The 26,676-nt window shown below is 41.0% G+C and overlaps 1 protein-coding gene across 1 annotated transcript in view; it reads left to right on the top strand.

The window, feature by feature from the left end:
- The window catches only part of MCCC2 (methylcrotonyl-CoA carboxylase subunit 2), a 53,869-nt gene that overhangs the window by 13,910 nt on the left and 13,283 nt on the right, over positions 1-26,676 (top strand). Inside the window, exons 6-12 of the mRNA XM_054715178.1 lie at positions 1,763-1,875; positions 7,377-7,490; positions 10,956-11,020; positions 16,024-16,123; positions 16,669-16,764; positions 22,121-22,193; positions 26,164-26,240. Coding sequence (XP_054571153.1) covers positions 1,763-1,875; positions 7,377-7,490; positions 10,956-11,020; positions 16,024-16,123; positions 16,669-16,764; positions 22,121-22,193; positions 26,164-26,240 — 638 coding nt within the window. The remainder of the gene's footprint in view (positions 1-1,762; positions 1,876-7,376; positions 7,491-10,955; positions 11,021-16,023; positions 16,124-16,668; positions 16,765-22,120; positions 22,194-26,163; positions 26,241-26,676) is intronic.

Genomic DNA, 26,676 nt, shown 5'->3' with positions numbered 1-26,676 from the left:
CTTTCTCTCTCTCTCTCTCCTTTCCTCTCTCTTTAAAAAAAAATCAATAAACTATTTAAAAATTTATTGATTTGAGAGAGAGAGAGAAACATTGTTTATACAATATTTTAAAATATATATATTTTATTGATTTTTTACAGAGAGGAAGGGAGAGGAATAGAGAGTTAGAAACATCGACGAGAGAGAAACATCGATCAGCTGCCTCTTGCACACCTCCTACTGGGGATGTGCCAGCAACCAAGGTACATGCCCTTGACCGGAATCGAACCTGGGACCCTTCAGTCTGCAGGCCAACGCTCTATCCACTGAGCCAAACGGGCTGAAACATTGGTTTTTTTGGTGCTACTTATTTATGCATTTATTGGTTGATTCTCATATGTGCCCTGATTGGGGATTGAACCTGCAAGGCATATCGAACAATGCTTCAGCCAACTGAGCTACCCAGCCAGGGCCATGTATGTATATAAATTGAGCAGATAAAATTTAAAGAAATTTAATTTAAATTTTTTAAAATTTATTTTTCAATTACAGTCGACATACAATATTATATATTAGTTTCAGGTCTACAACATAGTGATTCGACATTTATATACCTTATGAAGTGATCACCTGATTAAGTCTAGTAAGGAAATTTAATTTTCAATGAAAGTACTTGTACATTTATATTTAAAATACATTTAAATCTATGGGTATTTCAAAAAGAACATAAAAGCAAGGCAGTATAAAATTGCTACTTTCTGGATATTGGTATAGTTTTGTTAAATGCCAAGATATATTGTTCATTTATGTAAGGATTTGAACCAGGTACTGATGTGGATATTTTTTTTCTGGGAAGGAAGATTTGCCTGGTATATATACTTTGTATAAATAGAACACAGCAAATGAGGTTCTATTTGCAGTGAAGAGTATTATGCTGTCCTTGTCTTCAGCCCTCTTGTAATGATTGGAAATAAGATATAATGTATCAAATAATAATAAAATACTTATTTATAGTTGTAGGCAAGATTAATAGGTATGGGACTAACTTTTTGTGGTTCTACTATGTGCACTCACAGTATGTGTTGAACTAAGTATATCACACATTATTTCATGTCATCCCAATAAGAACTCTGAGGAATAGTGAAAAAGAGGGAAAGACAGTTTCTTAGCTGAACTGGTTAAGCATTTACAGCGTTTCTGGGGCTTTAGCTGGTCCTCAAAGGAGAGAGCACACTACACATAAAATAGAATAGTTACTGTTATCTTCATTTTACAGGTGAGGGAACCGAGGCATAGAATGGGTAGGAAGTACACCTATCATAAAGCTATGAAGTCACCAAGCTCTGTTTTGAACTCAGCTGACATTCTTATCCACTACTCTAATCTGCAGTGAAAACAATACTAGAAAGTGCATTATACGATAAATTGTCACAACGTCTGTAGGTGGTTTTTGTATGAGTGAAAAAGAGGGAAAGACAGTTTCTTAGCTGAACTGGTTAAGCATTTACAGCGTTTCTGGGGCTTTAGTTGGTCCTCAAAGGAGAGAGCACACTACACATTTTAAGGGAATTTGGCACAGAGTAGGAGAGCCTAATGGATTTGAGGAAAATAGTGAATCCTTTTGGCTGCATTGGGGGATTAGAGAAAGATGCTGTAGAATAGTTTAAAAAGACATTTGTGAATGTGATTAAGAAATGATACTGTCATTGATACAAGTGTTCCTGTGTGGAGCACATTTTGTTCATAGAGATGTACTTATTTCTTTCATTTCCTTTGTCTTCAGTTGATTCAGGAGGTGCAAACTTACCTCGACAAGCAGAAATATTTCCAGACCGAGATCACTTTGGCCGCATATTCTATAATCAGGCAATTATGTCTTCTAAAAATATCACACAGGTAATTTCTCATTAATGAGACATGTTGCTTTTTGCTCTAAATGACTTTGCTAACGAGGCACGCTGAGATTACTTAAAACTAGTGAATTCAGAGTTTAGTCTTTTTCTACAGAAAGTATCTTAAGGTTACCTTCATTGAGATTCTCCTGTTAATTATGGGAATACACTTTTACTGTAATAAAGTTTTTAAAAAGAATGGGCACTGAGTAATTGTTTTTTAGAACTATACTCTGGAGAAACTCTAGTATATGTATGAGGAGACATGTGTAAGAAAGTTTGAGGTAGCATTGCTTGTTACAGCAAAAGTTGAAGAGCAACCTAAATGATCACTAACGGGAGATTAATAATACGAATTTTAGCTGTTAAAGTGAATGAACTAGAATTTCATGCATCAACATAAGTAAGTCTCAAAAACATATTTAGTAAAAAATAGTGGAATAAATATACAGCCAATTGCTGTATGTGTATCAAACTTAAATACATCAAATAATACTATTACTTATGTCTAAACACATACATGTGAATACTTGGCTTTGAATACACATACTTGACTTTGAAACACTGGTCACCTTTGAAGTGGGAGGGAAGAAAAAGGGGTCAGGTAGAGGCTTTAATTATGTCTGAAATATTTTATTTCTTTAAAAAAGAACCTGAATTAAATTTGGCCAAATGTCAAGATTTATTAAGACTTAGTATTGCCCTGGCCGGTTTGGCTCAGTGGATAGAGCGTCGGCCTGTAGACTGAAGGGTCCGGGGTTCGATTCCGGTCAGGGGCACATGCCTGGGTTGCGGGTTTGGTCCCCAGCGGGGGTGTGCAGGAGGCGGCCTATCGATGATTCTCTCTCATAATTGATGTTTCTGTCTCTCTCTTATTCTCCCTTTCTCTCTGAAATCAATACAAATATTAAAAAAAAAAAGACTTGGTATTAGGTGAAAGGATATTTATTTTATTATTCTGTAATCTTTTTGCCTGTTTGAAATACTTTATTATACTGATGATACTCCTTTGTTTATGTTTTTTTGGATTTCTTAAGTTTGTAGTGTTTTTATTAATATTCTAATTAGTCTTCACTTGCAATTATATCTCCTTTTTTATTTTCTATCAATAGATTATGTTATTTATTATATATTTTATTGTTATGTAGTAACCTTGCCTATCTGTACGCTTTATTTATCAAAATAGAAAATTCAGTTTTGCTTAATTTTGCATAGATGGCTCGTCCATTATCTGGTATGAAAATCTTAATGTGATCTTTTGTTTTATAGGGGAAATTAGCCCATTTAACCGGGTATTATAACTTCTATAGCTGTACTAACCTTGCATTAGTTTCCTAGGGCTGCTGTAACAAAGTACCACAAAGTGTGTGGCTTAAAGTAACAGAAATTTATTCTCTCAAGTTCTGGAGGCTGGAATCAAGGAGGCGGCAGGGCCATGCTCCCTAAACGGCTCTAAGGAAAAATCTGTTCCTTGCCTCTTCAAGTTTCTGGTGGCTTGAGGCATTTCCTTGCCTTGAGGTTGCATGATCCAATCTCTGCATAGGTCTTCCTCCCCAACCCCCCTGCCCCCAATACAAGAGAAGGTTTATTTATAAAGTCACAGAGGTAGAAAAAGTGAGCCAGCTGGACTGTGTGGGCTCAGGAAACAAGAGGCAAAGAAAGGGCCCTTGGAACTTGAGAGAGAGAGAGAGAGAGAGAGAGAGAGAGAGAGAGAGAGAGAGAGGAGAGAGAGAGAGAGAGAGAGAAAGGAAAGTTCTTCACATGGCTTTCTTTTTTGTGTGTTTTCCTCTTTTCTCTAACTTATAAGGACTTCTGTCATTGGATTTCAGGTCCACCTGGGTAATCCAGAATGATTTTATCTCAAGATGCTTAATTATATCTGCAAAGACTCTTTTTCCAAATAAAGTCACATTCCTAGGTTCTGGGGTTTGGGTGTGGACCTACCTTTTTGGGGGCCACTATTCAACCCACTGCAGACCTCTAGGCTTGACTGGGAAGGATTCAACCCCTAGCTCACACATATGGTTGTTGGCAGGATTCAGTTCTTTGCAGGCCTCATTCAGTTCCTTACCAGCTGTTGGCCAGAGCCCTTCCTAGGTTTCTTCCCACATGGGCTTCTCCATAGAATATCTTACCATGTGTCAGTTGGCTGCAGCAGAAGGATTAAGCAAGTGGGCCAGAGAGAGAATGCCAGCCAGATGGAAGACACAGCATCTCATAACTTGATCACAGAAGTGACACTTGACATTTGATAGGACAAGGACATCAGCAGATCCATTACACACACAAGGGGACAAGGTTACAGAGGATGTCAATACCAAAGTCAAGGGTTTGGGGGACCATTATTGGCTGGTATCAGAGAAGTAGATTGTTGATTTCCTTGGTTTCAGAGGTACTGTGGAGAAAACGCATCTGAAGTGCCCTTAGGAATATGGTAAAATTCCCTAATGTAGATGTGCTAATAATTTGTCAGCTACTCACTTGTGAGACTTTTCTACTAAATTGGTAGATCTCCCCTCTCCCAGCCCCAGATGGCATCATGGCACTCAGTTTCATTTCCCTCTTTGTTTTTATTGTTTCTATTATTATTATTTGGCAACCTAATTCTCTGTCTTTGTCTCTTCCACCCTCACCTGTATACTTGCTGGCAGTGCTGCTCTTTTCTCTCCTTTTGTTCTCTGGTTGTTTTCATGGAACCGTGTTGTCCCTGTTTAGTACTATGTGACTTACTTTTGAAAAGTGTCCTCTTTTAGATTCTTACATCATTGTAACTCTTCTCTACTTCCTTGACTTTTTTTTAGTACTGAAATAGTTTGAATGGAATCTGATGTTCCAGTACAAAGAACAGGCTAAGTGAAATTGTGTCCCTTGCTCCTGATAGAACCTTGAAGAAAAAGCCTATAAAATATTTCAGACATGCACAAAGTACAAAGAAAAATAGAACAAAATACTCACCTACCCTCAATTCAGATTTATGAAGTGTTAACGTTTTCTTATTATTGCCTTAGATTTTTAAAGAATTTATTTATTGCCCTAGCTCAGTGGTTGGCAAACTCATTAGTCAACAGAGCCAAATATCAACAGCACAACGATTGAAATTTCTTTTGAGAGCCAAATTTTTTAAACTTAAACTTCTTCTAACTCCATTTCTTCAAAATAGACTCGCCCAGGCCGTGGTATTTTGTGGAAGAGCCACACTCAAGGGGCCAAAGAGCCGCATGTGGCTCGCGAGCCGCAGTTTGCTGACCACTGCCCTAGCTGGTTTGGCTCAGTGGATAGAGCATCAGCCTATGGACTGAAGAGTCCTGGGCTTGATTCCAGTCAAGGGCACATGGTTAAGGGCACGTACCTCAGTTGCAGGCTCAACCCCCAGTGGGAGGCGTGCAGGAGGCAGCTGATCAATGATTCTCTTTCATCATTGATGTTTCTCTCTCTCTCTCTTCCTTACTCTCTGAAATAAATCCTATATAATAAAAGCCTAATAGCAAATCGACCGAACGGCGAATGACTGGTCGCTATGATGTGCACTGACCACCAGTGGGCAGACGCTCAATGCAGGAGCTGCCCCCAGCCCACGGGCTGTCCCCTGGCCAGCCAAGGCGGATGCCAGTGGGGGCCCCCTGATCGCCCTGCTGGTCACCACACAGGTTGGCCCTGATCGCCAGCCAGGCCTAGGGACCCTACCCGTGCACAGATTTCGTGCACCGGGCCTCTAGTAAATAAACAAACAAACAAACGAAGTAATTAATTAAAAAACACACATACTGAACACTTCCAAAAAAAAAAAAAAAGGAACTTACTTATTGATAAATCACTACCCATTCAAAATACTGTATTGAAGCATGGATGGACATGGAGAACATTATGCTAAGTGAAATAAGCTAGTCAGAGAAAGACAAGTACCATATAACTTCACTCATGTGGAATTTAATGAACAAACTGAACTACCAAGCAAAATATAGACTCATAGAGAGCAGGCAGACAGCTCTGGTGGGGAGGAGGGTGTGTGTGTGTGTGTGTGTGTGCACAGGAGGTGGAGGGATTGAGGAAAACCCCCCAAAACTTGTGGACATACACAACAGTGTGGTGATGGTGGGGGAAGTAGGGGTGGGTGGAGGTGGAAGAGGGCATAGACGTGATAAATGGTGTTGGGAAAAATAAGTAAATAAAAATAAATCAAGTTTAAAAATAAAAGAATATTGTATTGATGGACATGTTGGTTATTTGCATATTTTCACTATTATGAACACTGCTACAATGAATGTTTTTTTGTGGACTCACAGGCATGAGTTTTTCTAGCCATAGATATTTTGGAAACAAACTGCTGGGTGATTGATAAGTAAAAACAACAAGTGATAAACATTGTTGTATTATGGTGACAGAAATATTGCAGACATTTTAAATAACATACATGAAATAGGGAATTATGTCTTTTTGTGCCAGCCATTTGGATGAAAAATGTTGACTTGTGCTGCCTTCCATTTTTGGATTAATACTAGTGGGTTTTTTCTTCTTCAGAACAGATATTGTATGACCATAAGGAAAACTGGTGGAATATTGGAATTAGTAGCAATATAGGATAATTAAAGAAAATATCTATTACGTACTTTTCTTATTTTTCTTTGTGATATTATTTATTTGTATCTAGGGGTAATTGGCAAACGATATTTATTGTTCATTGTGTCATACTAATATCTAAGAAAGAATATTTTTATTATGGAAAAATTTAAACACAAAAGAATAGTGCTGTGAACCCGACTGTATGCATCACCCAGCTTCCACACAGTTGACTTTCTTTTGAACAAGATTTTCAACTGTGATGCTAACATTAGATTTATATTTAGAATGTATCATATGCGGGGTAACACACAGTATTAACAACACTCATTATTTCAGTTATACTGTGAGGTAAGTGGAAATTGTTTAGAGAATTTATTAGTTTTAAAAGTTATCCTTTCATACAGTTTTGCCAATTTATGTGGATTGTGAGTTCTCCATTAGTAGTTTCCAGATAGAATGGTCTATCTGGCCATTCTTTGACAGGGAGATTATCCATAAACTTTGTAAAAGTGTGACATAAGCCCTTCAAAATGCTTTGATACAAGGAAACTATTACAAATGTTTATAGGACTCTACTTTTATTTTTTTAAAAATATTTTTATTGATTTCAGAAAGGAAGGGAGAGGAAGAGAGAGAAAGAAACATCAATGATGAGAGAGAAACATTGATTGGCTGCCTGGTGCACACCCCCTACTGGGGATCGAGTCCTCAATTTGGGCATGTGCCCTGACTGGGAATAGAAACTTGATCTCCTGGTTCATAGGTCGACACTCAACCACTGTGCAACCCTGGCTGGATGTAGAGGACTCCACTTTTAAAATGAAGTACAGGGACCAGCTAGTAGTATGCCCTGGTACTGCAACATTTATGAGACTATAGATCCAGAGACAGTATAATTCACTGTTTGGGCTGTACTGATGAGTTTCATATATGCTTTGGTTCCAGATAGCGGTGGTCATGGGCTCCTGTACAGCAGGAGGTGCTTACGTGCCTGCAATGGCTGATGAAAACATCATTGTACGCAAGCAGGGTACCATTTTCTTGGCTGGACCCCCCTTGGTAAGAACATAGTTTCGATTGGTTGAAGTAAAACATACATAGTATAACATTTTCCATTTCTACCATTTTCAGTATACAGTTCTATGGCATTAAGTATATTCACTTTGTTGTGCAACCATCACCACCATCCATCTCCAGAACTTTCTCATCTTTTCCCTTCCAGGTATCTCTTCTTCCAGTGACCCACCAGCCCAACCCTCAGTGCATACATGACCCCCAAGGATGGGTAGCCTCCATGCCAGATGGGGAGTAGGCAGGAGACTAGCCCTTAGCTCAGACCCCCACCTAGTCATCTGCTGGTGAACATAATTCAGCACTGCCTGCTGGGATAGTGATGGTGCTGCTGTGCTCCACCCTGAGACACTAGGGCAGTGGTCGGCAAGCCGCGGCTCGCCGCTCTGTTGACTAATGAGTTTGCCGACCACTGCACTAGGGGGTGCATGCCAGGCCAGGCCCTCACTCAGGCAGATGTAGCAGTCATTAGGAAGGAGGCAGGGAGGAGAAGGTAGGACAGGCCCAGGGCCCAGGCTCCAGTTAGCAGGAAAGCAGGGAGCCAAGAACCCATCCCAGAGAGGTGGTGGGAGGCAGACTGTCCAAGAGCTGAAGCCCAAACTCCAACTCACACACTCCATTGTCATCTCATACTTTACTTACAGAACATAAATTCAAAGATAAATTAGAATTTCAATAGAGTGACCACCGAGCATTAAACTTCAAGCACAGGGTCCTTCTGAGAATGGGACCCTGTGCAGCCTCACTGGTCGCCTGCCTCTGATGCAGCACTGAGAACTGGATTGTATAATCCTGGCTCTTCCTCCCCTCCCCTTTGGTCAGCCCCGTTCCAGGGATTTTCAGTAATGCAGTCATCACTACACCATGCTTATGGCAGACATGACCCTAGACTTCAGAGTAATAGAGGATAGGTGGAGACACAGGTAATTACTACACCAAACAACATAATGTCTCATTATATAAGTGAAATCCAAGAATATTAAATACTTAAAAGAATGTCATATAAAACCATCATCTATATAAAATGGGGTATTATTCAGCTATAAAAAGGAATGAAGTTCTGACATGCTACAGAATGGATGAACCTTGGAAAACTATGCTAGACACAACAGGACAGATCTCATATAGTTCCACTTCTGTGAACTATTTAGAGTGGTCAAATTCAGAGAGAAAGTAGATTAATAGTTGTCAGGGACCGGGAGGGTGGAATGGGGAGTGACTGCTAATGAGTACGGGTTTTTTTTTTTGTGAGTGATGAATGTTCTGGAGTTGGTGGCAATAATGGTTGCCCAAGTTTGTAAATTTACTAAGAAACACTGAATTGTATACTTTTAATGTTGAACTTTATGGTATGTGAATTATATCTCAAGTATGTTTATTGCTTCAAAAGTCTGTCAAAGAATCATCTTTGGTTTTGGAATATTAACACAAATTTATTTTAAAAAGCATGTTAAAAGGAGCATAAGCTTTGTTGTGAAGTCAGTATATTTTCCACATGATTGTGCTAATTTTTAATAACTTAATGAGGATCAGGTCAGCCTGAGGAGCTGCCATTTCATATTAAAAAAGCCTGTGGTGTTTATTATTCTTTAACATTTCTCTAGCTTTATGTGATAGTGATCATTGTTTAATGAGAGGAAAATTCATGCAGATTTACCTTTGTATAGTAAAGGGTACATACTTTCATGAGTAGTCCTTGTTCATTTTTTATTAGATAATGAGTAAAGATATGACTAAAATTTGAAAATAGCTTTTTGGGAATATAGGCAGCAGCATACTACTAGAATAATGCTAACAGCAGTTACCAGTGGATTCAGATTTAACTTGGCAGCCAGGCAAGTCTGCGGTCTGTCCCAGAACTGATCCTCGTTCAGGAGTCCACCATCGAAACACTTGTTTACAGTACAAAAAGAAGCAGCAGCATCCTCACCTGCTTGAGAATTCTAAATTTGACACTTGTTTCACTGAAAATTGAGAAAAGGCTTGGTAGGTTTCACACATAATGTGGGGTTGAGTTGTAGTAGCTTAAAATGGTTGAAAAAAGCATAGTGACAAGTTTTTGAAAGAGCTATTTGTTCTCCTGTCTTTTGTTTATCTTCTGAACTTATAATTTAGTAGAATGAGTTATTTTAATTTTATCTTTGACTTTTATCATCTTTGCACCTATCACAGTACCAAACATGATGTGGGTGCTCAATAAATATTAACTAGTGACAAATCCTTATATTTTTAGTCAGATCTCTGAAAATAAATATAGTATGTTGGTGTTTATTCCTTTTTACAGCTTTAAATATCCAGACACCTCTTATAATTAGTTATTGTTTGGACCAAATGATATTTTACACTGAATTTCTTTAGGAGGAGAAATAAAAAGTTGGTTCTGGGGGTGGAATAATTGGAGGTGAAAATTTTAATTACCTTTCTCAGTGGAATTTTTTATTTAAGACAGAGCTTTTGATGTAGTGAATAATAAGTCATTTCTGTGCTGTATTTTAGATTAGTGTTCATTTTTCTAATTAAAGCTTTTCCTATTTGAAGAAAAAGAAACAAATCAATCAACTTAAAGAAGTAGGAATCAATAAGCAATTCCTGAAGGATCAGATTGGCATTTAGTACTGAAGACTTTCCTTGGTTAGAATTTCTCAGGCTATAATTAAGTCCTTCTTAATTTATTACTTGAGGTTTCTTTCTTTTTACTCACATTCTGCTGAATCTTAGATGTGAGTAATCTTAGATATTTTCCCCATTTTAAAGTTATTATACCTTTAAGAGTTTGTAATAGTCACTGGAGTTTTTCAGCATAGGTGAAGAAAAGGCAATATATCAATGTATTTATTGAGTGTTCAAAGATGAGTAAATCACAGTTCCTACCATCAAGGAACTCACAGTATAGAGGAGAGGACAGAGACACATGCAGATTACAGAAATATAGTCAGGCAAGTGCCATGTAGGAGGTCTAAGTGGAATACCCTTGGACCACCGATAAGCAGGCATTGCTCTATTATTATGTGCAGTGTCATTAATGATGAAAGGACTGAATGGGTCAGGGAAAGGAACATAGAGCAGGTGGGGCTTGAAGGGTAAGCAGGGATTCACCAGGAGGGTGAGAGGGAGCAGGGAGCCCCGGCCAAGGGCACAGGCACTAAGGCTTTAACATGCAGCGGAGGTAGACTGACGGAGGGGACAGAGTAGGCTCCCAGGCCAGAAATGCTTGTGTTCAAATAAAGTTCCATCTCTTGCGCTGGGGCTGTGGGCAAGTTCCTTAGTGACTCTGGGTTCAGATTTTTCATTTGTAGACTGGTTTGCTAGGCAAGTGGAATTTAAAAACAAAATGTCTTTAGCTCTATGGAAGAAAGAGTGGTAGGTATAGTCAGGTTAGGCGCTGTGTGTTAGGAAAACATTTGTATATTTCAGATGGGCAAATCTCACCTTTGACTTTTCTCCCTGTTGTAGGTTAAAGCAGCAACTGGGGAAGAGGTGTCAGCTGAGGATCTTGGAGGCGCTGATCTTCATTGCAGGTGAAACGGGAGAGGTTTCTTTTCAGGATTGATTGCCGCATGTTTTAAAAAGTTTAAAGTATTTTTCCAAGTATTAAACTTGCCACAGTTTATTTGTTCTCCATCTGCTGTTTTAGGGTTCAATTCTTTGAACTGTAGAGTTGCATTTCTAAGCCAGAACATCAGCTTTTCCATTATAGAAAGACTGGAGAGACAGGTTTTTTATTTAACAAATATCCATTAAGCACCTGTTAGGCAACAGGCACTGTTCTAGATCTTTGAGATGATAGACATTGTCTCTGTCCTCAGGGAGTTTACAGTGTGGTCAGGGAGGTGGGCAATAAACAAATAATTACCAAAAATTCATATAAATGTATATGTGTGATAGGCCTGCAAAGGAGAAATATAGGGAGAGCATATAGAAGGTGGATCAAACCCAGTGGTTAAATGAACATTTGGGAAGTGGAGCACAGGGTGCTGGGTGGTGAACTGCAGTTCAACAACAGACCACAAGAGAAAATGAAATAAAGAAGTTTGTTAATCATGGGTCTGGAGGAAGTACATGGCATGCCTTCAGGGGCCACCTATGGAGGTCAAGGCAGTGCGACAGAGAGAAAGAAACTGGGGCACATGGTTGTTTTTTTTTTTTTTTAAATTTTATGTTGATTTAAGAGAGGAAGGGAGAGGGAGGGAGGGAGGGAGGGGGAGAGAGAGAGAGAGAGACAGAGAGAGACAGAGACAGAGACAGAGACATCAATAATTGAGAGAGAATAATTGAACGGCTGCCTCTTGCACGCCCCCAACCGGAGATCGAGCCTGTAATTCGGGCATGTGCCCTTGACTAGATTCGAACTTGGGACCTTTCAGTCCACAGGCTGACGCTTTATCCACTGAGCCAAACTGGCTAGGGCTGGGCACATGTTTTAATAGGGTCCTAGGTAGGAGTGCTTTGGGGTTCCTGGGCTAGAGGCGGATTGTTCCATTCAGAAGAGTGGAATTTTGGTAAGCCCAATGGGGTCTTATGTAAGGGTGCATAAGACATATAGGTGCTGGGAGGCAGGGGAGACTGCTGATCACAAGGGCCGCTGGGAAAGTCAAATCAGGACTTACAATTGCTTGTGACTCTCAGTTGCTCTGTAGGGCTTGTGCTTGTACTAGTCAGTTTAAAGTCCCTGCAGGCCTCTTGGCCAAACAAATGGATGCTTAGGCGGTAGTACCTGCTATCAAGAGCTTAGCTAATCTTTTGATAGCAGGTAAGTGTTTAACAGCTGGTTCTCTGGGGGAGGGACAAGCCCTGCTTTGTGGCATCTGCCCATTTCTGTAGTATAAATTATTCCACCACAGCTGATTTTAAGCTATCAACAGGATGCAGCTGAGTGTGGAATCAGCAAGAGATGCACATAGTAGGCTCTTGTGAGTCAGGTGCCAGCTTGCTCTGCGCATCACTGGTCTAACTACTTCAGGTTAGATTTCAGGGGTAAGAAGACCATCTACCTCCTAGAATTTTATGAAGTGATAAATGAGGCAATAAATGTAAATTGCTTGAAATAATACCTGCTTTAAATAAATACCTATACATGTTAACTGCTATTATTACTGTTGTTGTTTATCATCATAATTGGTCATTAAGGGTTTTGGACCTTTTTTAAAAAAAGAGTAATTAGAAAACCATTGAAAAGCTTTAAGCAGAATGTGCTATCACCAAATATTTCATTTAAAATAATTCCCTCTGGCTACTAAGTGCAGAATGCTTGGAGTGTTGGCAAGAGTCTACGTGGGGGAGCAGTTGGGTGGGTGTATCAGTAGCATAGGTGAGAGATGCTGGTGGCTTAGGTGGTTATGGTGGTAGTGAAGGTAGGGGGTGAACAGAGTTGAGCTCTATTTTAGAGGTGGAATTCAGAGACATGTTGATGGATTTCATGTAAGGGGTGCAAGAAGGTGAGATGACAAAGATGGTGACATGAAATGGCTTTACTTCCTGAGATTAAGAAGGCAGGGGGATCAAGCATTCCTTTTGAATCTGATACGTTAGAGATGCTTGAGACATCCAAGACTCTTACAGCTAACTGAGGAGGCAGTTAGCTGTAAGAGTCCGGAGCCCAGACCAGTGCTGGAGATCTTTATATGGGAGTCCTTAGCATAGAGATGGACTGTAAAACCATAGGATGAGATGAACTCACCTCCAGGTGAATAGAGATGTAGAGGAGGGCCCAGGATCATACCCTAAAGAACCCAGACCTGAATGGCAAGCATCTATTCATCAGATTCAGGGGCGGTAAACCTACCTTTGATCTTCCAACCACAAACAAACCTAGGGAGGCAGATGGGTATAATAATTCTGCTTTCCTATCAAAGAACACTGCCATGCCAATTAAAGGGTTGATTTATGGGCCTATCTTTGCCCCAGGTTTTCATTCCTTTCTCATTGAACACTTATTTTGAATAGATTGATTGTACTAAGTGTTAATGAATAATACAGAGATATTTTAGCTCTAGTCCCTAACCTCAGGATTTATAATTTAATTAGGCAGCTAAGAGAAAGAAATGAATGAATTAAAAACAATTATAAAATATGCTAGCATGCTTCCAATTTTACAGCTAGAGGCCAAAGGAGGAATGACTGGAGTTGAGGAAGACATAGAAAAGCTTAGAGGGAGAGCTTGAACAGAACACTTGTTCATTTAGGTGAGCACAACTGTATGAGCGGAGATGCAGCGTGACTGCCTTATCTGGCCATTTACTGACTGTTGCAGGGAGACAGTGAGTGGATGTTTTAACCTGTGGAGAAAGAGGACGAAGGTAGAAAAGGGTGAGTGGGTATAGGACAGTATGGGCTGTTATTGTTTGTAGGAGCTTAATCTGGGGAAGGTGAAGAAGATAGTATTTATTATTAACAAAATGTTTTTGACTTTAAAAAATGTAATCCAGTGCCCATGAAAGCTGTAGGCAGTATATCAATTTAGGATGTAGGTTCTAGAATTCATCTTTCATTCGCCTCACTTATTTCCATTGTGACTAGACAAACCACTTAACCTTCCGGAGCCTCATTTCCTCATGAGTAAAAGGAAAGGATAGTTCTTACCTCATAGCACAGCATCTGGTGCGTACTAAGCACCCTATTACTACCGGCTATTATTCTTAACCTGTTTAAAATCATGGGACAATGATTAGATGGTGATGGCTTTTTTTTTGGGAATAATGTCATAAAATTTACTAGTCACAAATTGCTTTGGGTTCTCTCTGTCTAATCAAAGAGTGATAAATGTGTATTTACAAAGGTTCTCTCTGTCTTTATAAATACATATTTATACCTCTCTGTTTAGTCATCAGGAAGAATTAATTTGACACAAAGACTTATGTAATGTAATGCCTCATCAGAGGTTTCTCTTTCCTGCTGTTTTGGTAAATACTAGGCAGCTTTTAAAAGAAAGCATTTTATTTTAAACTAGAGGCCCCGTGCACGAAATTCGTGCATGGGGTGAGGATGGGGGTCCCTCAGCCAGGCCTGCACCCTCTCCAATCCAGGACCCCTTGGGGGATGTCTGACTGCCAGTTTAGACCCAACCGGCAGTTGGACATCCCTCTCGCAATCCAGGACCCCTGGCTCCTAACCGCTCACCTGCCTGCCTACCTGATCGCCCCTAACAGCCTCTGCCTGCTGGCCTGATTGCCCCTAACTGCCTTCCCCTGCTGACCTGATCACCCCTAACTGCCCTCCCCTGTCAGTCTGATTGCCCCTAATTGCCCTCCCCTGCTGGCCTGATTGTCCCTAATTGCCTCTCCCTTGGCCCCAGACACTGTGGCTTTGTCTGGAAGAATGTCCAGAAGATGTCTGGTCTAATTAGCATGTTACCTTTTTATTAGTATAGATATTTACTGATTTGGAAGCAGTTCCTCCTGCTTCTGTTTGTTTTCTGAATTACTACAGTCAGAGGTCAGCAATTGTAGCTGGTATTATATATGAAGCATTTAAAAGATATCATCAGTTGTAAATTATCTTATTAAATTAGAGAAAGGGAAGGGTCTGCCATTGCAAAGGCACTGGAGGGCTGTAACGAGGAGCAAGTACAGTCTCTGCTTTTATTCAGGGATGCCCAGTCCAGAGGTGGAGAGTGACACAAAACCACTGTGCGAGCACAGTTCTAAGAAATGTCTCCCAAGGATTTGGCTTTTTCCCTAGACAAGATATCAAAATTTAGATTGCAGCAGCTTAGTCCTTACTCATAAAATGAACCAAAATTCTGTTTGTTTCAGGTATATAGTTTGCCTAACTTTACCATTTTGTTTATACTTTATTAGAAAGTCATAGTACTTTACCTCTGAAATAAGAAGCCATCTAATCAGAACAGAACCAGAGCAAGCCCATATTTCATTGACACTGAACTTGAAATTGAATAGGAACTTCCATGGCCCTTAAGACAGAATCATTTTAGCAATACCCATTTTACCCATGATCCGAGGGACAGTGTCTTAAACCTTTGCATTCATTACCCTATGACAGCTTGCTTTTAGGTGTAACTTTGGAGGGAGGGAGCTCAGCAGTCTTTCAGAAGTGAGAGGCCATAGTTGGTATCTTCATTAGGAGCTCAGTTAGGTACAAACACTTTTTGTTGTTACCAACAGCATCACAAAAGTGTGTCATCTGTGGTTGTACTTATCATGTAGAATTTTGTTTAAGGTATGTTGGATGACCATTAAATAGAAGTCCTTATCAGCAAGGCCCCATGGTCTAATTGAAGGAGGTCAAGACAGAAATAGAAGCATGGATTCCTATGCAGCTACTGGTGGTTCTATGCAAGGTTCTATGCATACCTGTTTTTCCTGTTTATAAAGCAAGGATGATACCAGGGACATTACAGTGTTTGCCAGGGACATTATGAAGAGAGCAAATTAAATATAATTTATTAAAGTGGTTTAGAAGTAAAAATAATGCCATCCTTAGATGAGAGAAGATATTTGGCGCTTAAGATATTTCATTTTTTCTTTTTCTCTAATCTGATATTTTAGTGTGCTTTACTCTATAGAAAGTCCGGAGTCACTGACTACTATGCTTTGGATGATAATCACGCCCTTCACTTAACTAGGAAGATTGTGAGAAGTCTCAATTATCAGAAAAAATTGGATGTGAGTTGGATGAGTTCTTATATTTTTTATTTTTCTGAAAAGCATTTTGGCTTATGTCATCTATATATATAAAAGCCTAAGCGACTGGCGACTGGTTGGTGGCTATGATGCTCACTGACCACCAGGGGGCAGACGCTCAACGTAGGAGCTGAAACCACAGATGTGGAAACATGGAACAGACTGATGAATCTCAGAGGGAAGGGGAGAAGAGAGAGGAGGGCAGGAAGAGATTAACCAAAGATCTTATATGCATACTAGAGGCCCAGTGCATGGATTCGTGCACCAGTGAGGTCCCTCGGGTTGGCCTGTGGGGATTGGGCCGAACCCAGCCTAGTGCATGGATTTATGCACTGGTGGGGTCCTTCGGCCTGGCCTGCGGGGATCAGGCCAAAACCGGCAGTCTGACATCCCCTGAGGTATTCCGGATTGTGAGAGGGTGCAGGCCAGGCCGAGGGACCCCACTGGTGCACAAATCTGTGCACTGAGCCTCGAGTCTTGAAATAATGTTTTAAAAATCATTAATAGGATTTTTCTATTTTCTGCAGGTTACCATTGAACCCTCTGAAGATCCTTTATTTCCTGCAGATGAATTGTACGGAATAGTGGGCACTAACCTTAAGAGGAACTTTGATGTCCGAGAGGTATGTAAAGTAGAACTATGAGCTGTAAACCTTGCTGTCTGTCTCCTCAGATGTTTGTACATTTTCAAAGCCGGAGTCTGTTTATAATGTTCATACATAGGGATTGGTTTAGATCTTAGTAAGGAGAGACAGATATGTGAGGGAAAGATCTTTCCATAGTGTAGGATTCATTGGTACACAGTAAATACCAAAAGAGATGGGGAGGAAAACCCTCTAAATTATTGGGAAGTTTTCATTGCACAATGACGAAGCTTGGTTTATTCATAAACGGTACTCCATAATGTGGACATTAGGAATGATGTAGGGCAACTTCATCATTTTCAGCTATTTCTTTTCAGTATTCTTATTTCAGGAATTGGATGAAATGTTGTTGAAAGAAAAAACATACCCTTTTATATCAATACTAGAGACCCACCGCACAAAGGCATGGGTAGGATCCCTAGGCCTAGCCTGCGATCAGGGTCATCTTCCGCCTACTTGCCTGTCCCCAGTCCCGCCCCACTGCCACCCACCCCGGTTCCCTGTGGTTCCCGTTTGCCATCTGCGATCTGAGCCTGCGGGCTGGGGGCAGGGACCAAGAGGTTGGCCCTTCTGCCCACTCCCAGTCCCCAGTCCTGCCCTGCTGCCACCACCCCAGTTCCCCATTCGCCATCCTGCGATCAGAGCCTGTGGGCCGGAGGGGAGGGACCGAGAGGTGGTCAGTGCACCTCATAGCGACTGGTTGAGCAGTCGTTTTGGTCGTTTTGCTGTTATGGTCGCTGGGCTTTTATTATATAGGATTACATTAGCAAAGATTAGACTTTTATTACAGGTGAAGATGTTGCTATGATTACAGATTTTTGACATAGTTTTGGATAGTCTAAAGTAACAATTTTTAGTGTTTACATATAACATGTAGTCTTTTATTTTGTTCAGTATCCATATCTGGCAGAATACTTTTTAAGCTAGAAAATTACTATTTTTTAAAAAATATGTTTTTATTGATTTCAGAGAGGAAAGGATAGAAACATCAATGATGAGAAAGAATCATTGATCGACTGTCTCCTGCATGCCCCCGGGTTGTGGGGGATTGAGCCCATAATCCGGGCATGTGCCCCAACCGGGAATCAAACTGAGAGATCCTGGTTCATAGGTTGACGCTCAACCTCTGAGCTACACCGGCCGGGCACTAGAAAATTATTTTAATACCAGATTCTCTATCTTAATATTTTGTTACTTTCTCCCTTGAATATAAAACTATTAATGTATTATTTGTGGAAAGAATAGAAAATATAGAAAAACATAAAATTGCTTATAATTCTACCACCCAGAGAAAGCAGTTCATATTTTGGTGTTTTGACTTAATGTGTATGTAGACATTTTTATGGAGTTGCGATAGTATATACATATATATTTTTTTTAATTCTATTTTTTCCAGTTTAAATTATAAGCATTTCACAATTATTTAAAGGTTCTTCATGAAACATTTTAGATGGCTAGATCCTAACTCCTTATATAATGTACAACATGATAAGCATGCAGTAAATATTTATTTGAATGAATTAATGAATGTAATATCCCACTTATGGATGTAATTATTTATTTAGGATATGCCCTATTGTTAAATCCTGGATTTTTTTGGAGCTCCTTTTAGCAAGGTGACTTAATTAACTGTAACTTTTAGAATTGGGATTTTAGTTTGACTTTTCAGTCAATTATAGGCACAGGAAAAAATGGTACTTAAGTCTGAAGTGCTTGAAAAAATGTGTTGCTCCAGATAGCCAAGTTTTCTAGATGGTTAAGAATTCATCCTTTTAAGGAAAACCACCTTTTTTCATGTATTCATGGAAAAAGTATTTTTTGACTGCTTGTTCTGTGAAGGTGCTGTTTCAGGTACCAGGAGCACAGAAATGAGCCACACAGATGCAAATCCATGTTTTCATGGTAGTTCCATTTCAATTTAATGGAGATTATTTTATGAGGATAGACTCTTGCTTTCTTGAAAAGTGCCCTGGACTTCCACCTGTTGCTAACTCATGTTCATCGTGAAGATAATTTATTATCTTTTCTGTTCTAGCAAAGCAGTCTTCCTAGTGAATGGAGCTGTAGGACAGCACTGGGATAGGAATCAGAAAACCCAGGTTCTGCTCCTTGTTTCCCTAGTCAGTGGTACTGGGATGGGTACTCAGCATTGATTTCCGCTCCTAGATACAAGAGTAGTAGTACTATATGATGTGTTTGCTTTCTAAAGTTTGAGTCTTTGTGAAGGTGAGGTACTATATTTTATTAGTAGCCCATTGCACGATATCGTGCAGTAGGCTTCCTGCCGCTTCCACAGGAGCCGGCGGGAACTGCAGGAGGCGGAAGTGAGCCACGCTGATTCGCAGGAGGCGGGAGGGACCCGCACCGATTCCACGGGAGGGAGAGGCACTGCTTCCATGGGAGGCGGGCCCGCCGTCTCCTCTCCGGGCCTGCGCTCGGCCGCGGAGGCTGTGGGCCAGCCCCCTTGTCCCCCAGAGGCCCTCCACGGCAGGGGCGGGATGCTTGCCTTATCGCCACGGTGACAAAGCAAGCATTCTGCCAGGCTGCTCACGCTGCCAGCTGCTCACGCTGCCGGCTGCTCATGCTGCCGGCTGCTCACGCTGCCTGCTCTCAGTGGCTGCCCCCCGAGGACTGGGGGACTCCGGTGGGGCTGAAGGGATTGGGCGCCGCCATCTTGTGGCTATGGGTGCCTCCATCTTTGTGATGGAGTGATGGTTAATTTGCATATTACCCTTTTATTAGATAGGATGTGGCTGGGTGGTCATTGTAAAGCAAATAGAAGGTAGTTTCACACTAAGTGACCCTAGGCTGTTGTGCCCTTTGAGTCACTTTATCTTCGTGTGGAAGAATAGTAATTATGTGTTGATTGTTTTTAAAAGATACAATTTTGGCCCTAGCTGGTTTAGCTTGGTGGATAGAGTGTCAGCCTGTGGACTGAAGGGTCCTGGGTTTGATTCTGGTCAAGAGCACATGCCCGGGTTGCGGCTTGATCCCCAGTGGGGGGCGTGAAGGAGGCAGCTGATCAATGATTTTCTCTCATCATTGATGTTTCTATCTCTCTCTCCCTCTCCTTTCCTCTCTGAAATCAATCCTATGTAATAAAGAGGTAATATGCAAATTAACCCTCATGCCCTCACAAAGATGTCTGCCTATCACTAGGCTGACAGGGTGGTTAGTGAGGGATGACCAAATGACTGAACAAGCAGGCTGCGTGGGGCGACCAGGCCAGCAGGGGCGTTAGTGAGGGATGGCCAAATGACTGAACAGCAGGCTGCATGGGGTGACCAGGCTGGTGGGGGGCTGTGAGGGGCAACCAGGCTGGCGGGGGGGCATTTGGGTTGTTCAGGCCAGCAGGGGGGGGCAATAGGAGGTGACTAGGCCAGCTTGGGGGGGGGGCAATTAGGGGTGACCAGGTTGGCAGGGGTGGTGCAGTTGGGAATGACCAGTTTGGCAGGAGGAGCAGTTAGGGTGACTAGGCCGGTGAGGGGGGGCAGTTAGGGGCGATCAGGCCAGCACGCAGAGGCAGTGAGGGGTGATCAGGCTAGAAGGGGTGGGCAGTTAGGGGCAACCAGGCAGGCAGGTGAGCGATTAGGAGCCAGCGGTTCAGGATTGTGAGAGGGATGTCCCTGGGATTGGGCCTAAACCGGCAGTCGGACATCCCCCAAGGGCTCCCGGATTGGAGAGGGTGCAGGCCGGGCTGAGGGAACCCCCCACCCTGTGCACGAATTTTGTGCACCAGGCCTATAGTTAAAAAATAAAAGGTACAATTCTGGAGGAACATACCACTTACAACAGAGAACATATATTTTCATTATTAATCGGACCTTTCAGGAAAATAACTAAAAAACAATTCAAAGTAAGCTTTTACTTTTTGGAAAGAAAGATATTGAGAAACATTCACTCATTTTTCAGCTTTTGCATCTTACAAAAGAAGGCTTGCATTGATGTAGTAAATAGGAGAAAGGTAGTTGGAACTAGTAGAAAAATGATGTGTATCATGTAAAATAGTTTTTGAAAGAATTTGGAATATGCTTTATGTTTGGAACTCCTTGAAATAGTCCTGATGTATAATGATGAACTCCAAGGATGAACTATTTAGTGATTTCTACTCCTTTTAGGTTAATTATACTATTATATGTATGTGGGGTGATCCTTTATTATCAGATTCAGAATCAGTAAATCTTTATTGAAGGTGTGGGGGAGGAAGAAACTTTCCTCTACCCATCAGGGTTCTTTCGGCTTGTCTAACAATGAAATCTACACAAAGCAGATTAGATTAAGAGAACAGCCAAATTTAATTATGCATGTATGTATGGAACCTCACATACATGAGAGAGAGAGACCCCACATACATGAGAGGTTCAGGGACAGAAAGTTAAAATGAGATATATATGGCATTCTGAGCTAAGGATGAAGGAAGGTGCCTTGGGGCTTCAGAAGGGAGGAGGGTCATTTCAGGACATTAAGAAGAACAGATGTCCAACAATTAGAATTTCCCCCTGCCTTATAGATAGGTCAGTGATAATTCTGAGTATAGATGAGGCCCCTAATTTTAATTCTTTCAGGGAGATGTAAAAGTTTCTCATGACCCGGCAGGGTCTCAGTTCCCTTCAGCTCAAAATAATCCACATGTCAAAGTAGCATCTGTTCTTCTGAACCCCTTCAAAGGCTTAAAATAGTAATAGCTACCTTTTAATGACAGCCAGGAAGTGTGCTGTGGTTAGGACTTTTTAAGTCTTACCATTTTTTAAAAAACAGATGAGGAAACTGAGGCTTAGAGGATTTTAGCTAGCCAGGCTGTGACTCTTTATTTCTCAGTGCTAGAGCTGATTCTTCATCTCAGCATTATTTTATTAGGTTATTTTGCTACTACGTCATCACATCTTCACAACTCTGTCCCATCTTTGCAGAAGTGAGAACTGAGACTCAGAGGGGTTAAATGACTTTACTCCAGGACACACAAATCATATGTGATACCTCAAGTTGGAGGCTGGGTCTTCTGACTAAGCTCTCTACCTTGCTTTCTGATTAAATCCCTGACCTAGGCCAGTACATTTGAACAGCCACTGAAGCTTTGAGTCTGACAACCAGCTCATGGAGTCTGTCTGCTTCTTTGGTATCAACACGGCGCTAATACTTCTATAGTGAAGTGTAAAATCAGAGCCCAGAATGACTTCGTATGAAAAGTGAAATTCTAGTGAGAAGATTTTCTGTGTAGGGTGACATTTTGTGAAAGTGACAACTTCACTATGAATTTGTTTTCCTTATAAATAGCTTTAATGTAACAATTCCTTTGTAATATAATTTTTAGGGACATTGTTATTTTTTCTCTTAGGTCATTGCTAGAATCGTGGATGGAAGCAGATTCAATGAGTTCAAAGCCTTTTATGGAGACACATTAGTTACAGGTATAAAGATGAAGAATTGAATGTGAACATTTTTTGTTGCTTGAAAATAAGTGCTGTCTTGTCTCAAGGCTTTGATGCACTTGGCATGAGCTTTGTTATTTAGAGCAGTACAAATGTGTGAGTCAGTATTTAAAGGGAGCTGCTTTATAAAGATCAATTGAAGCTGAATGGTTTCATGGATCCAGAGTTTTAAATGATTATGTCTAGATACTGTGGTATAGGCCTTTATCTGTGACTTAGCAGCATTAGCTGTATAAAAAATTTAGAACAAAATAAACTGATGAACAAAATAGATCCAGAGACACAGAAACATGGAACAGACTGTTGAATCTCAGAGGGAAGGTGGGGATGGGTAGGTGGTTGGGAAGAGATTAACCAAATAACATATGCATATATGCATAACCCATGGACACAGACAGTAGTGTGGTGAAGGCTTGGGGTGGGAGGCGGGTGCGGGCTAGAAGGGGTCAATGGGGAAAGAAAGGGGACATCTGTAATACTTTCAACAATAAAGATAAAATTTTTAAAAAATTTCTTATTGTCAAATTATCAGAAACTAGCGTTCCTGTTGCAGGAAAAATCCTGCAATAGGATTTCCTGCTGCACTCTACCCCGCCTCCGCTCCGCCCTTGTCGCCCGCCCCCCCTTCTCCTCCAGCCCGCCTGCGTTTCCCTTCGCCCCCGGCCCCGCCTCCGCTCCGCCCTTGTCACCTGCCCCGCCTTCTCCTCCAACCCGCCTGCGTTTCTCTTCGCCCCCGGCCCTGACTTCGCTCCTCCCTTCTCCTTCCCCCCGCCCCCCCCCCCTGGCTTGCTTGCTTCTTCGAAGCTTTACTCCCTTTTGCAGCTCTTGGCTTCTTTCGACACTGGCTTGATATGCAAATTAGCCGCCATCTTTGTTGGGGTAATTTGCATACTCGTCCTGATTGGCTGGTGGGCGTGGCTTAGGTGTAGCGAAGGTGCGGTCAATTTGCATATTTGTCTATTATTAGATTAGATATTTGTAGTTCTTTTTGTTTTTCTGGATAACTATTTTGAAAATTTCAGCACTGTCTTTTTAAAAAATATGTTTTTATTGATTTTTTAGAGAGAGGAAGGGAGAGGGAGAGGGAGATAGAAACATTAATGAGAGAGAGAAACATCAATCAACCACCTCCTACAGGCCCCCCACTGGGGGTTGAGCCTGCAATCTGGGCTTGTGCCCTGATGAGGAATTGAACTAACAACCGCTTGGTGCATGAGAGAATGCTCAACCAATGAGCCACAATGGCTGGGCTCAGCACAATCTTTTGTATTATTTAGTCTCTAATTCAACTGGGAAATTGTATATAATGTTTAAACTTCCTGGGAGGATGCAGACTGAGTTAAACCTCATGGCCTCTGTATAGGTCTTATGTTGATTTATGCAAATACTAGATCCAGAATATAGGACAGAATACCAAATCTGAAAAAACAAAACAAGGATATTTATAGAAGTTAATTCATTCACCTGAACTGTTAAGTTTGTAGGCCTTTGGAGAAAAGTATTTGAAACATAGATGCTAGACCCATAATTATCTTGGACAAATGGCAAAAGAAATGTGGGCATTTTTTTTTTTTTTTGGTCTGATAAAAGCTCAAAAATGTAGCAGTTAGTCTGAAGACAACATTTCAGAGTAGAATAAACAACCAGCTGTAAAAAATCCAATTTGCAAATATACATTGAAGCTTAAGGATAAGTCACCACACTTTCTCTTGATCTGATTTATGAGCAAGAGAAGGGTTCACACTGGGAGTGGAATTTATGTTTTTGTATTTAGGTGTTTAAGAGCTTTTGTTTGATATATAGACAGGATTTGCCACTTAATAGTTTAGGATGTAACCCTCATTGTGGGGCAGTTTAAAATAAGTTCAAACTGTTTCTGCTCCTTTCTCAAGATGGATGGGCTGTCCTCATCATCTCTTTTTATGTATTTGGCCTGTACTTGCTAAAAAACTGGTGGCACCTTTGTCCCCTACAATACTAGGGATATATCCAGTTTCCTCCATCTCTTCTTGACTGTACTGGACTTCAAGTAAGGTTGGGGGCGGGGGAGGGGAGTGAGAAGGAGAAGAGTCGGGGAGCGTGAGAGCTGAGAGGGAGAATAGGAGGGAACATGAGAAGGTGAGGGCCATTTCGGGGGAGGGAGGGAGTGAGGAGGCGAAGAACAGATTTTTCTAAGGATCAGGTGTCCCAGGAGCTCTTAAGGGTTTCTTCCTGCCTCTGCACTTGCCATTTGCTGGCCCTAGTAGTTCCTTGGATATTTTACTTTCCTGTTTGGCCCGTAGGAAGCTGGTGAAGGTGCTCCCTTCATGGGTGTCCCTATTATAGTGGGGCATGTGCCCCACTCACTATCCTGTGCCTGGAGAAGGGCTGAGGACGGTTAAAAGTCTAAATAGTGAAGAGGGCAGGATATCTTCAGGGGTAGCATCTTACTGCTGAGAGATGAGCGAAGTTCCCAGCCTTTTTGTGGGTGGGGCAGGACTCAAAATGGATTGCTGGGCTGTTTGGGAAGTTCACCCCTCTCTGCATTGATTCTAAGTGGCAGTTGCAAGTGAGGGTGTGGCTAGGATTTTAGGCCTGAAAGACCAAGAGAAATCTAGTTGACCATTGATCAGTGTTTCATTTTTATCACATTAAATAAACATAATTAAAAATAAATCAAAGGTCAGAGTAAAGAATAAAAATAGAATTTTAAAAATTTAGTGTTCTGCTTATTAATAGACAGCGGAACAGTCTTATCCATTAATTTTTTGAGCACCTGCTTTGTGTCAGGCATCACATATCAGATGTCTTAATGGCAACCTGTCCTCCTTGAGCTTGAAGACAGAGCCAGGTTCTAGAAACTGGTAGCATGCTGCCTTTGACCCACTTCAACCAGCACAGCTGTTGACTCTTGGGTTCCAGGTATTTGACATCTATATGTAGTCATAAGTAGGCTTGTTGAGAATTACTCTTGGAGGGTCTCTCTAGTCAAGGTCTTCAGGTTCACAAAATAATTAATCTCCTGAAATCATCTAAAGTGTGTACCTCACCAAATCATGTTTCCCTTCTTTTCTTCTCCTTTAAGAAATATAAACAAAACTTATGGAAAGGAGAAAGAAAAAAATGCAAACTGAGAAAATGAAATTGGAGTGATGCATTTTTCTTCTAAGCTTATCTAGATTTCTTACTTTAAACTTGGTTATCACCAGGCTTGACAGTGTTCCTGTTTTGTTTTGTTCTAATTTGTCTTTGCTGAGCGTATCTCCTTCCTTCCTTCCTTCCTTCCTTCCTTCCTTCCTTCCTTCCTTCCTTCCTTCCTTCCTTCCTTCCTTCCTTCCTTCTTATTTCCATCAACTCTAGAGAGGAAGGGAGAAGGGGAGAGATAGAAGCATTAATGATGAGATAATCATTGATTGGCTGCCTCCTGCATGACCCCCACTGGGGATTGATCCTGCAACCTGGCATGTGCCCTTGACCGGAATCGAACTTAGGACCCTTCAGTCCGAAGGCTGGTGCTCTATCCACTGAGCCAAACCTGCTAGGGTTCCCCTTTATTTCAAGGGCCTATCATTACCACAGGCATTTTCAGGCAAGCTAGTTACCTGAAACTGGCCCACAGTTTTGAACATTGACCTTTAAAGGACTCTGTATCTTTGATTATTCTATTTCAGAATATCCTTCAAGTCTGGTACACAGTGAGCACTCGGATATAATATGTTACAATCTAAGCAAACCAAGCAGTCAGACAGGTGGTACACCCCTTTACATGTGACAAACCCCTTTCAAGAAAGCAAAAAATCCAGATTCCAGTACCTTAGAAATAAAATGTGACATGAGCTGGTGTATACCATAGACAAAATCTGTACATTTTAAACTTTGATTTGAAATTAAAGGATGTTAAATATGTTTGTTTGTTGTGAATGAAAAGCCCTCTGAAGTACATAACTCTTTATTTCCATTTTCTTTTGAGGATTTGCTAGAATATTTGGATACCCAATTGGCATCATTGGAAATAATGGAGTTCTCTTTTCTGAATCTGCAAAAAAGGCAAGTACTGTTAAACATGTTTCAAGATTTTCTAATTTATTTATTTTAATTTAAATTCTTTATTGTTGAGAGTATTACATATGTCTCCTTCTCCCCCCCCCCCCCCCCGTTGATCTCTCCCAGCCTGCTCCCGCCCCCTCCCCCCAGCACAGGCCCTCATCCCCCTACTGTCTGTGTCTATTGATTATGCTTATATGTATACATACAAGTCCTTTGATTCATCTCTTACCACCCCTTCCCCCTTGAGGTTCAATGATCTGTTTGATTCTTCTATATCTCTGAATCTATTTTAGTTAATCATTTTATGTTATTAATTATATTCCACAAATGAGTGAGATCATGTGATATTTATCTTTCTCCGCCTGGCTTATTTCGCTTAGCATAATGCTCTTCAGTTCCATCCATGCTATTGCAAATGGTAAGAGTTCCTTCTTTT

Source organism: Eptesicus fuscus, chromosome 4 (genome assembly GCF_027574615.1).
Source record: "Eptesicus fuscus isolate TK198812 chromosome 4, DD_ASM_mEF_20220401, whole genome shotgun sequence".
In the NCBI taxonomy this organism is placed as follows: Eukaryota; Metazoa; Chordata; class Mammalia; order Chiroptera; family Vespertilionidae; genus Eptesicus; species Eptesicus fuscus.
This window is presented reverse-complemented; position numbering and strand designations above follow the sequence as displayed.